The sequence below is a fragment of the Strongylocentrotus purpuratus genome, unplaced genomic scaffold (genome assembly GCF_000002235.5).
Source record: "Strongylocentrotus purpuratus isolate Spur 01 unplaced genomic scaffold, Spur_5.0 spur5_scaffold_20, whole genome shotgun sequence".
Taxonomy (NCBI): Eukaryota; Metazoa; Echinodermata; class Echinoidea; order Camarodonta; family Strongylocentrotidae; genus Strongylocentrotus; species Strongylocentrotus purpuratus.
In genome coordinates this window covers 21,697,449-21,710,626 of record NW_022145606.1, presented here as the reverse complement: position 1 = coordinate 21,710,626, position 13,178 = coordinate 21,697,449, and the positions used below count along the sequence as shown (strand labels likewise).

Below are 13,178 nucleotides of genomic sequence, written 5' to 3'. Positions count from 1 at the left end.
CATCTGGAGATGACGACACTCCTGTCGCATCTGAACCATCTGGAGATGACGACACTCCTATCGCATCTGAACCATCTGGAGATGGCGACACTCCTGTCGCATCTGAACCATCTGGAGATGACGTCACTCCTGTCGCATCTGAACCATCTGGAGATGACAACACTCCTGTCGCATCTGAACCATCTGGAGATGACGACACTCCTGTCGCATCTGAACCATCTGGAGATGACGACACTCCTGTCGCATCTGAACCATCTGGAGATGACGACACTCCTGTCGCATCTGAACCATCTGGAGATGATTCCGATAGTGATTATGAAGCCGAATCTGATCCAGAAGGTAGTAGCAGTGATGAGGCTGATTTCATTCCATTTCGGTTTGTACGTGGACGTCAAAGTAACTCTGTGGCAGTTTCTGTCAGTGATAATAAGGAGAGTGAAGCCATGCCTGTTGACCATTCAGTACCTAATACCTCACCTGCCCATGCCTCTGCAAGTGTTCAAAGTGCAAAAGTCTCAAGCTCCAGTTGCAGTATTAATGTGATGACCACTTCAAACAACAACTGTAGAAAGTGGGACAAACCTCAGTACTGTAAATTTTGTAGTCAACCACAAAAGAAACTGCCGAGGCATCTGCTTACACCACAACATGTCAACGAGACTGAGGTTCAGCAATGGATTGCAACTAAAGACATGAAAGAAAGGCAAACTTGCTAGCTAAAATGAGAAATTACGGAAACTATCGTCACAATGTCAAAGTCCTTCAAGAAAATAAAGGTACCTTGATTGTTGCATACAGACCGAAATATGATGTGGATCCAGAAGAATATTTGCCATGTAGTCATTGTTATGCTTTCTATTCCAAGGATGATTTGTACAGGCATGTTCATAGATGTAAATTGCGACCAGATGTTGAGGATGAGGATGAGACCTGTGAACCACCCAAGAAGAAAAAAAGAACCTTACATGTTCAAACTGGTAGAATGATGCTTCCAGGCCCATCAGGAGTAAGCCCAAAGGTGCACATGATATTATCAATGGGAGTCGATGATGAAATATTGAGAGTTGTGAAATCAGATAGATTAATGCAGCAAGTAGCAGAGAGGCTGACATTGAAGCATGGGCATGACAAAGACCAGTATTCATATATACGGCAAAAATTGCGTGAACTTGCACGACTGGTTCGTGAGTACAGAAAATTGAATGATCACCCATCGGCTTCATTAGTAGATTTGATTTGTCCTACCAAATTTAATGAGGTCATAGCTGCAACTAGGAAGGCTGCAGGATTTAATGAGGATACACATTTGTACACAACACCTAGCCTGGCACTGAAAGTCGGATATACACTGGTGACGGCTGCCAAAGTCCTTATGGGAAATGCTCTGTTGCAAGCAGATGCTGGTTTGGAAAAGAAATGCAAACAGTTCATCAAATCATATACTCTCAAGTGGGAAGCAGAAGTAAGCACACATGCACTGCGTACATTAAAAGTAAACAAGAGAAATACATCAAGGCTGCTTCCTTTGACAACAGATGTTGTTGCACTGTCCAATTATGTGAGAAAAGAAACAAAAGAGGGAAAACAGAAGCTGAACAGCTGCAGTAGTGATGAGACCCTTGACAGATGGAAACAGTTGGCTGAGGTTACCCTGACCCAGGTGTGTGTTTTCAACAGGAAGCGTCCGGGAGAAGTTTCAAAGATGCCCCTCAGTGATTACAAGTGTATCACAAAAGGAGAAGGTGGAATATTTGGTGAAGGCCTAACCAAATGGGAAAAGGCGTTGTGCAATGTGGTATGGAGGGTGGAGATTAATGGGAAATGCAATAACACTGTACCCGTTTTGCTAACAGATGACATGAAAGGCAGCATTGACTTGTTGATGGAGAAAAGGTCACAAGTAGTCAATGATGGAAATCCCTACTTGTTTGCAAACCCCGATGGAAGAGGCCACTTGAGAGCAACTGATACAGTGCGAAATCATGCCCAAAAGTGTGGAGCAAAGTATCCAGATCAGCTTAGATTGACAAAACTCAGGAAGCACATTGCTATCAGCTCTCAGATCATGAATTTGAAGGATAATGAAGTGGACATTTTAGCCACCTTCATGGGCCATGACATAAGAACCCACAGAGCCTACTACCGCCTGCCAGATGCGTCACTGCAAGTAGCAAAGATTTCTAAAGTACTCTTCAGCATGGAGAAGGGAGACCTAAAGGCAATGGCAGGAAAGACGTTGGATGATGTTCGTGTAGATGCAGATGAAGGTATGACTATTTTTTATGTTTTGTGCTAGATAGAATGGCTGAGAATATGCCATACCATTTTCATTTCCTTCTACTTTTATCTAAAGTGATATCTGATTGGTTAGTGAGATCATAACGGTTTCTAGTTTGAGATTACATTAGGCCAGAAAACTTTTATGTTACATCTCAATCATTCATTTCACTCTCATACAACACAGTTTTTATATTGTATAATTTCCTTAGTTTTGTATGCTTGCTATATCCTTCAGTTTGTGAAGTTCCATGCTTTTGGTAAGCAAACTGGGATGTCTTCATTAGTACCTCCAGTTTTAATAAGAATTGATCCGAGATACAATATATGGGAAGCTGCCAACATTTCAAATACTTGAATATGTGATTTGATTTTTGTGTCGCCTTACTGAACGTTCATGGTGGCACATACTAATCCAAATTATCTATGTCCGTCTTTCCATTAACCGATTCGGTTAACGTTTTCGGTTAACCCTTCTAAAAATGCTCCGCAGGCTAAACGCTATGCTTGATTTACTCCAAAACTTGGTAGGATGATCCGCAGGTTAAACGCTATGCCCGATTTACTTCTAACTTGGTAGGGTGATAGAGTGAGGTGCCACAATATCATGTGTTGCTTTGAGCTGTATTATTTGCATATTCATGAATTTCAATTAGCTTATTTGCAATGCAATTTAGGTTAACCTTAAAAAAAATGCTCTGCAGGCTAAACGCTATACCTGATTCATTTGAAACCTGGTAGGGTGACAGACTGAGGTGCCAAGATGTTGTGTGATGCTTTTCATTGCATTATTTGCATAATCATGACATTTAATGAGCTAATTTGCATATTTTGATATATTTTGGATACTCATGTGTTTTAAAAAAATGATGACACTTGCAGAATTGTCTCTCTAAATACACTTTGTATTGAAGAGTAGTTGTGGTACCAGCTGTGCTGTTTACATGAAAAGCAAAACAGGGATGACTATCCACAGCTGTCTGCTATGAACTTACCCTTGCAAAGATTATAATGTACATGTATGTTATTTTTCACCTGCTCTTGTTAAATCTGTGTTTGTTTTTGTTTTTTTCAGAATGCAACATAGATCCAGATGTTGATGATGATCCTGACAACGAAGTGAACAGGCCCGATGATGCTGTTTTGATGGATGAGATGTCAGACAAAGAAAATGAAGGTGTGAATGAATTACTTTGTTATATCCTTTGTTAGGCCTCCGTTACGAAGTAGCCGGAGGCATTATGTTTTCGGGTTGTCCGTCCGTCCGTCCGTCCGTCCCGTTCTCGTGATCGCGTTATCTGAAGAACCGATTGATGGATTCCTGCCAAACTTTGGTCATGTATGTATCTTGCAGAGCCGATGGACTGATAAGATTTTGGGGTCACAAGGTCAAAGGTCAAAGGTCACAGGGCTCATTATGTATGAAAAACAGCTCGTGATCGCGTTATCTCAAGAACCGATTGATGGATTCCTGCCAAACTTAGGTCATGTATGTATCTTGCAGAGCCAATGAACTGAGTAGATTTATGGGTCATGAGGTCAAAGGTCAAATGTCATGGGCTCATTATGTATGCAAAAACAGCTTTATCATTAGAACTGACAGATGGATTACTATTTAATTCAGGACATCTTGCAGAGCCAATGAACTGAGTAGATTTTAGGGTCATGAGGTCAAAGATCAAAGGGTCATATATGTATATGAGAAATTGCTTGTAATCACGATATTCTGAGAACCTGTTAATGGATTACAATGAAATTCGAATTTGAAAAATTTCTTCTGTTTTGGTTTGTAAACTTGCTCTATGACGGAGGCATCATTTTCGAATGCGCGCAGTCGAAGTTCCATCTAGTTTATCCTTACTTTGATTATTCCAGATGCCCTCAACAGGTGATTATCCTTGTGTCACTATTTGAATTTTAGCATTCGCTTAGTTTGAATTCTGGCTAAATGGCACTCCTAATGCAGACAGCTTTAAATGAAGAACTAGCTAAAAGTAATGTAAATTGTAACTTTAAAAAAAAAATCAAAATATAACCATTCCACTCTTCTCTCAGCTACCATCTTCTGCATTTGGTTAAGTTTTTTAAAATCTGTCATTGAACCTGAAACATTAATTGTGTTTCCCTACTTATTTGTCTAATTCACTATTAAAGGTATGAGCATGCCGCAGCAAAGCAGAAAGAAGAGTGACCAAGTTGCAAACAAGGAAAGTGACCGTGGTGCCAGCAGAAAGAAAAGGAGTATCAGACAATCTTGGACAGCTGAAGAAAAACAAGCAATACACAGACACTTTAAAGAAGAACTACGCTCACGCCAACTGCCCGGTAAAGAAAAAATAATGAAGTACTGCAAGATGGATGCAGACCTGAAGGGTCGTACTAAAAGGTGGACAACAGTCAAAGATTTCATTAGAAACCAAATTAGAAAGACAAATCCACTGGATTTTTAGTGAATTTTCAACCTGTTATGAGTGAAATTAATCATGTTCATCACACTCCGCAATTTTGGATGAAATCTTTTCAGGTACTGACATGCGTAAAATGTGGTTGCTTCTTATTCATATAACCCACTTACTGGTTTCCTTGATGAAGGGCTGTGCTTTGGAAGAGGTGCACCTTTATATAGGTTAACAGTTAACTCCATGGCCAGGAAGCATACTGTGTGTAAAGCAGTGTATGGTTCTGCAAGTCAAATGGGAACTTAATAGGAAAAACTTAATTACCTGCCCAGTTGGTCAGGGCCAGGGAGTAGACTTGTGTCTAACAGTATGTATACTGTATAGAAGATTGTAAGGCAAATGGGAACTTTTGTGCTAAAGTTGTTTGATAAGCCCCAGTTTGCCAGGTTAACGTTTTGCAGTTTAAATGATGACTTACAGGTCAATTTTATCAGCTCCCATATCACCAGATGGTCAACGTCAGTGAGCATCACATGTGTAACAATGTGCATAAAGGTTTACAGGTCAAACTCCAACTTTGCTCACTTCCCCTAGATTAGGTTCATGGTTGATAGGACTCGTGATAGGACTAGATGTATAATGTTTTCCATATCAACTGGGAATTAAGAGCCAACTGTGATCAGGTCCTCAGTTGGCTTAGACCATGACAAGGAAGCATCCACATGTGTACACTATGTAAAATAAAGTTTGCAGGTCAAATAGGGACTTTAGGCCAACTTTGCTTGGCTCCCCAGTTAAATAGGCCAGTATGTAATGTTTTGCAATCAACTAGTGACTTATGGGCAATTTTGATCAGGTCCTCAGTTGGCTTGGGTCCGATTACCAGGAAGCATCCGCATGTGTACATTGTGTGAAAGTTAAGTTTGTAGGTCAAATGGGCACTTTTGGTCAACTTTACTTGGCTCACCAGTTGATCAGGGCCATGATGACTCGTCAAAGGACCGCTATGTATAATGTTTGGATTTAAGAGCCAACTGTGATGATCGAGGTCCTCAGTTGGCTAGTTCCAGCTGATGAGGAAGCATCCACATTGTGTAAACTAAAGTTTGCACGTCAAATGGGGACTTATGGCTAACTTGACTCGTCAAAGGCCCGCTACTTGCAAAATTTAGATTTTTAAGTACATTGCAGATCAAATGGGACATAGCTACCACCTTTGATCCTCAATTAGTCAAGGCCAGGTGAAGTCCCATGAAATTGAAAATTGTGTAAAAAGTAACATGTCTAATTTTGATTTATGAGACAACTTGGTTAGCAGTTGGGTTTTGACTGTTGGTCAATTACCATGGACCTTTGGCCTTTATTAGACTTTATAAATATCTCACCACTCTTGTCCAATTTCATCTAAGTTTGGACCCTTTTTTTCAAAAAAATCATCAAAAAGTAGACCATTTGCCCCTTTTGTGAAATTTAATCAGGTCCTCGCACTCAGCTATTGGGTAGGGCCAGATAACCATTAAAGCATAATCATGTGTTCAATGTGTTTCTATTAAGTTATGTCTGCAGATCAAATGGGACTTTGTACCATCTATGATCAGATCCCCAGTTAGTCAAGGCCAAATTGTGAATAAAGTTTTACAGATCAAATGTGGACTCAAAGCTTGCCAGCTTCGATAATTTTCCAGTTGCAGTCAATTATCAGGGAGCATTGACCAATGTGTAACAGTTTGTATAAAGATTTGCAGGGTAAGTGGGGTATATTTCTGCGACAAACTATGATCAGCTTCTGAGCCAAGAACATTGTTTATTTAAGGATGCACTCAGCAACATGCTTTATGCAGTATAGTTCATCTCGTATGTAACTCAAAAACTATTGATGGGAAGTGTATAAAGGTATACATTTTCTGGCTGAAAATGACCTGTTAAATCCATTGAACACATACAATTTGGACAACAATTTATCATTTTTTTTACCCATTTTTTTCGACCACCATAAATAAAATATCCTTGCAACAAAAAATTATTTTCCTAGTGTCCAAAATATAACTCACAATGTACCAAAAATATAATAACCAAGTTTGAACTTATGAGTTGTGGGCTATAAAAAAAGTTCTAGGGCCTAATTACAAAAAAACGTTACTAGATTTTAGTAGGTACAATGTATTCTGTATGAAATCTTAAATCAGAAATGTTTTATTTTTGAGTCCTGAGGGTTCAAAACTCATATAAACTATTAAAAATGAAATGGCTGAAATTATGATTTTATGCAGAAACATGGATTTTCAGTTGCATTTTCAATCTCATCTTGAAAACCCCAAGATCCTGTGTCTCGATCCTGACTTTGGTATACGGTTGCCGACAATATGCTGCATCCGATGGTACATTAGACATTTTTTCCAATTGAATTTATATGGATTTGAGAGTAAACGTCCACATGGTCTCACCATCTGTTTACATTGCTTGCTGTTTCCATGGGCGTTGTGTCACGTAGATAGATTGCGCGGATATTGCACATCGTGTTGCAATGTGACGGGACACGTAGCATGCATCGCATAAACGGACACTGTCATTTTGCGTTAAAAAAGGTTTCATCTGTAGTTTTGTTAGATTTTAAACCTGAAAAGGGTCCACAAAACAGTTTTTGATGGTTCAATGTTTATATTAGCATCACAGAATTTACTGACATGATGGAACAGAGTTTGAAGATAGCAATAAAAAAAAAATCATTTAAGGGTATGGCAAACTTTGACGTTGCTGGGTGCATCCTTAAGTTGTAGGTAATTACATGTTTTAAGATGTTAAAAGTTGTGTAGATCAAATGGGGACTTTGCAGGCCAACCTTGATTATTACCTCCCGGCTGGTCGTCCTAGGAATTGAATAGCCCATGTATAAAGGTTTTCAGCTTAAACGGGGACATATGATGCTCACTTGTGTTGACCCAGCTGGGGAGATAATAAGAGTTAGCCCCAAAGTCCCTTTGCAAACATGAGATGCTCCATTGCATTTCTCCAATCTGTGATCTGATCAAACTTGTTAAGGTACTATGCCCATTCAAGTTTGATATCTCCTCATTTGGCTGGGATCAGAAGCATCTTCGTTCCTGTACTGTGTAGAGTAGCAACTCATTTACACAAAGTTGGTGGGGGTTTGGATTTAGGTTTGTGTTATCAGGATAGAATGAAATTTACAAGAACACCTTGGAAATTGAATTCCTCTTTGTATTATTTGGAACTTTGTGTTAAGAAAAGGGTTTGCAAGAACGAGTTGCCACTGTATGAGGTAATTTGTTGGTCAAACAGCGACTTATGGGTCAGCTTTGATAAGCTACAGAGTTGGTCACCTCCAATCTTGCATATACCATTGAGTGTATTCAATTTTTCATCCAGTGTTGTTTTGAACAGTTTTATAGTTTTACATACATGTACACAATCTATATAAAGTTCTGAAATGGATAGTGCATGCAAGAGTGTTTTGTTCATATATGAAAATGTGACATATTACAAATTTACCCTTGGTTCAGTTTGTTGTTATGAATTTCTGATGTTTGTGTTTGTTTTGTTTTTTGTAAAGAGTGAGTTAAATGTCTTAACAAGACATGTTCTCATGCAATGCAATCAATGCAATCAATTGTTAATCTTTTCCTGTTATGTGGAAAAAAATGTGTATGCTTTAAGTAATGAATACCCTTTGTTTCATCACAACTTCTGTAGTGACATCACCTGCAAAGAACACTTTTTCTGGGTTTGAATTCCAAGCGTGATGACCACCGCCAATTATAAGTGTGGGTTCTGCTTCTAAAGGAACATTAAAAAAATAGTTTTTATTGAATTGAATCTTGTCTTCCTGATGATTTATAAAATATTTTAGATGGGAATCTGTAGATGAGTTATACAACAAATGATAAATGTTTTATTCATCGGATAGAATATTTTCATTTTAGTGGAAGATTGGCCGTTCCGCCAGCTCCTGGTATGGTGCAACTAATCTTTCACCTCATGAAAATATTCTTACCAGAGCACTCTCAAATTATATGTATAACATTTTGTTATTTGATGTAGCTAGTATGAGCAATGTTGTAATACATTTGTTAGTTGTGTATTAAAATGTAACCACTAGCCTGTATTAAACAGTATATCATATTATAATAGTTAGATCAGGTATATACAGTTTACAATTCACCGTTCATAGTGTACATGTTAAAAAAGTTGATTGTTCAGTATCATTGCAGTTAAATGCTGGTTGACCAAAATTTGTGGAATGGCTGGTATTTCAGAAAAGGAGTTGAAACAGAAGGTCAGGTTTATCATTGAAGAAATATTATTTGGGCAAAAGCTGTTTTATATCAAATTCATTCTAAAAATAAATCATGTTTTGTATTATAGGTATACCTACACTACATTGTACATTACTCTGTATTTTACCAAAACGTCTGTAGTGACAAGCTACAGAGTTGGTCAACTCCAATCTTGCATATACCATTGAGTGTATTCAATTTTTCATCCAGTGTTGTTTTGAACAGTTTTATAGTTTTACATACATGTACACAATCTATATAGAGTTCTGAAATGGATAGTGCATGCAAGAGTGTTTTGTTCATATATGAAAATGTGACATATTACAAATTTACCCTTGGTTCAGTTTGTTGTTATGAATTTCTGATGTTTGTGTTTGTTTTTGTTTTTTGTAAAGAGTGAGTTAAATGTCTTGACAAGACATGTTCTCATGCAATGCAATCAATTGTTAATCTTTTCCTGTTATGTGGAAAAAATGTGTATGCTTTAAGTAATGAATACCCTTTGTTTCATCACAACTTCTGTAGTGACATCACCTGTCAGGTTTATCATTGAAGAAATATTATTTGGGCAAAAGCTGTTTTATATCAAATTCATTCTAAAAATAAATCATGTTTTGTATTATAGGTATACCTACACTACATTGTACATTACTCTGTATTTTACCAAAATGTCTGTAGTGACATCACATGCTTTTCGTGCGTGCTTCATGATCGTTAAGATAAGGTGATTGAATAGGCATGGACAGGTTGATACGCTTGGAACGCAAACTAGTTGACGTCACTACAAATGTTTTGTGAAACAAAGGGTATTGTCGTCGTATTCAAATTTGAATTTAGATTCTCTGTAGGGCCCACCAGTGGGAATAGCCCAGCACCCATAGACAGTCAAAATGAAGAATGATGTGCAAAACTATAATGCTGGTTGAAGAGATGAATGATCACTATGTCTGGTTTGTCGTCTACGTCGGACTATAACCCAACTCCATGGACAATGTGACCTATTATCTGACATGAAAGTGATAATTTAAAATGTCTATATGTAGTCCATTTTCCAACAGTTTTGTTTGACTGTATTTCTTTGCCCAATACTTTTGTACAAAGAAGACAAGATTAGCACAAAAGTGATGTATTGGTCATGTTTTGATGTTACTATCCATCCACTAAAATGTAATGTTTATATGTTCATAACATATCACTTTGTAACCCGAGTTCTATACAAAAATGAAATGGATTATGGAATTCGGAATCCTGGGTTCAGAACACAAATATGCTGATACTTTCCACTTGCTTTTATTAACAAATGTAACTTTCATTCTTTAAATTAAGATCTTGATTAAAGAGACACGGGCATATTTGGGAAATATTTGTCCAACTCTGATATTTCTGTTGCGATCTTATTTTGATGTACACATCTTGACTGCCCAGCACGCCATTCCAAAGTGGATATTTTCAAAGCAGATACTAATGCCCTCGCTGGGACTGAAGGTTTTTGTAGGGATTTTAAATAAAATGTTATTATTCAGATCCATATTCATGCCGCCTTTAAAAGCAAAATCACCACTTACGATTTTTTTTTTTTTTAACAGCTTGAAGCGAAATACATTAGTTTTTATCATGTCAGATTTCAATTTTGTAACATCTAAACATGAAAATTAAGGTTTTGCAAAAACGCTATTCAGAAGCTTAGTACTCAAACTCTTTCTTGTGTATACCAAATTATGATAGAGGTAAATATTAATGTTATGTAGTTTGCTACTCCAATTTCAATATTGCAACACCATGATTCACTTTTATATGGGAATTTTTGTTTTTAAAGGTCACTGGGGGCTGATTTCACTGCAAAAGAAGGCATGAATATGGGTCTAAACAATCCCCAAGTTGCGAGTAACTCCTCTCCTACCATACCTGTATAACAGCCCACCTATGTGTTCGTTGTCCTCTGAACTGAGATGTATCATGTTTTGTTGGAACCTTGTTTTATAAGCCTTATTTTTTCAAAGTTGTCTTTAATAATAAAAACAGTTTTGCTGTATTTGAAAGGCATGTCGAAGTATTTTATTTTATATTAAAGGGGCATCTCATGTTTTTATGATTTTATTCCGGCTTATCTTGATACTCCACCATGTGAATGAAACAAGGTCGTAACTGACATTTTGGGCACAAATTAGTTTTCTTTTTATTTTGAAAGAATTAAATATTCATTTTTTAAATTAGACTTCAAGTCTCAAATTTAAACAGTTTTATTTTATAAAAGAAAGAAGATGGTAAGAGACAAAGAAAACAAAGTTGAACACAAAATGGCTTCTCCCGCAAAATGAAGAAAATGTAGATACGACCTTTGTTGCATGCACATGATGACTTATAAGTTTGCAAATGGTTGGTTTTTGACATATTCACCTGAAAAACAACAATATGGTAATAAGACTATCTTGGAAACACTTAGGAGGCATTAGATAGGATTTTTAGATAGGGTTTTTGCAAGTTTGTTCGTCAATCTGATAAATCTTCAGAAAACCTGTTACACTATGTTTAAGCATGATACACTCGCCAATTATACGATTTACTGGATTGATACAGCTATATTCACTATTAGTTATTTGATTTGAGAAATTTATTATGAAATGATTTCGTTCTGTGAACGGAAAGAAATTAAAATGTTCATACATTTTAGGATTTCTATCGTGAACATGTAGATCTGCAGAACAGGTGGCGAAGGTTTCAGATGGCATCAAAATCTGGGGTGGTTTTGTATAAATCCGGGGGGGGGGGAATGTTGTGGATCACGAAATGCCCCTTTAAATGTCTTTGAGTTGAAACATTTGAACTTGTCAATGAAGCAGCTGTGCTGTGCTATGTCCCGACCCTTTGAACCATAATGTAGGCACCCTTTTTCACCTGACAGTTATTATATTTAAAATGAAGACTTATAAGGAGAAGAAGTACCCGATTCACAAAATACTAGTTCATTTTGGAAAATGGCGTCGTAAACAAATTACCACCACGTTTAAATTTGTCATGACCTGTTTTCATGCACTCCACATACCTACTGTAAATTTCAGCTCTGATGACAAAATGAATGTGGTGTTTTGTTTTGTTTTCGGCCCCGGCTGGTTGGTGATGTAGCACTAGACGCATGAAAAGTGGGTTAAATACACCCTGAAATAAAGAAGTCCACGTTTTGACAGGAAGAAAAGCAGGTCCACGTTTTCATGTAGGGGTCAAGCGTTACCCAAGGTCCACAGTTCACAACATCGAGCCCTCGGTTACATTAAAGTCCACAGTAATTTTGTACTATTGAATCAGAAAGAGATTTAAACATGTTACTAAAAGGAATTCCTTTTTTTTCCAAACGAAGTTTTTAAATGAGAAATTTTGTACTAGTCATTTCCAAGTCAACATTATCAAAATACACCCTGAAATAAAGAAGTCCACGTTTTGACAGGAAGAAAAGCAGGTCCACGTTTTCATGTAGGGGACAAGCGTTCCCCAAAGCCCACAGTTCACCACATCGAGCCCTCGGTTACATTAAAGTCCACATTAATTTTGTAATATTGAAATCGGGAAGAGATTTAAACATGTTACTAAAGGGAATTCCTTTTTTTTTTCCAAATGAAGTTTTTAAATGAGAAATTTTGTACTAGTCATTTCCAAGTCAACATAAAAAAACACCCTAAAATAAAGAAGTCCACGTTTTGACAGGAAGAAAAGCAGGTCCACGTTTTCATGTAGGGGACAAGCGTTCCCCAAAGTCCACAGTTCACCACATCGAGCCCTCGGTTACATTAAAGTCCACATTAATTTTGTAATATTGAAATCGGGAAGAGATTTAAACATGTTACTAAAAGGAATTCCTTTTTTTTTCAAAATGAAGTTTTTAAACGAGAAATTTGTACTAGTCATTTCCAAGTCAACATTATCAAAATACACCCTGAAATAAAGAAGTCCACGTTTTGACAGGAAGAAAAGCAGGTCCACGTTTTCATGTAGGGGTCAAGCGTTACCCAAAGTCCACAGTTCACAACATCGAGCCCTCGGTTACATTGAAGTCCACAGTAATTTTGTACTATTGAAATCGGGAAGAGATTTAAACATGTTACTAAAAGGAATTCCTTTTTTTTCTCCAAATGAAGCTTTTAAATGAGAAATTTAGTACTAGTCATTTCCAAGTCAACTCCAAAATACACCCTGAAATAAAGAAGTCCACGTT

General features: G+C 37.3%; 1 protein-coding gene across 1 annotated transcript; it reads left to right on the top strand.

Moving 5' to 3' along the window:
* Positions 1 to 213: 213 nt before the first annotated feature.
* On the top strand, positions 214 to 11,014 carry LOC115927291. Its single transcript, XM_030993023.1, has 3 exons — positions 214 to 2,267; positions 3,353 to 3,454; positions 4,432 to 11,014. The coding sequence occupies exons 1-3, from the start codon at positions 722 to 724 to the stop codon at positions 4,725 to 4,727; spliced, it is 1,944 nt and encodes a 647-aa protein (XP_030848883.1). The 5' UTR covers positions 214 to 721; the 3' UTR covers positions 4,728 to 11,014.
* The last annotated feature ends 2,164 nt before the right edge of the window (positions 11,015 to 13,178 follow it).

Bases quoted from the DNA above. Each gene is read 5' to 3' on its own strand.
- LOC115927291 (XM_030993023.1), top strand. From the start codon at position 722: ATGAGAAATTACGGAAACTATCGTCACAATGTCAAAGTCCTTCAAGAA. The intron at 2,268-3,352 runs GTATGACTATTT...TGTTTTTTTCAG, and splicing joins TCGTGTAGATGCAGATGAAG to AATGCAACATAGATCCAGAT. The intron at 3,455-4,431 runs GTGTGAATGAAT...TCACTATTAAAG, and splicing joins GTCAGACAAAGAAAATGAAG to GTATGAGCATGCCGCAGCAA.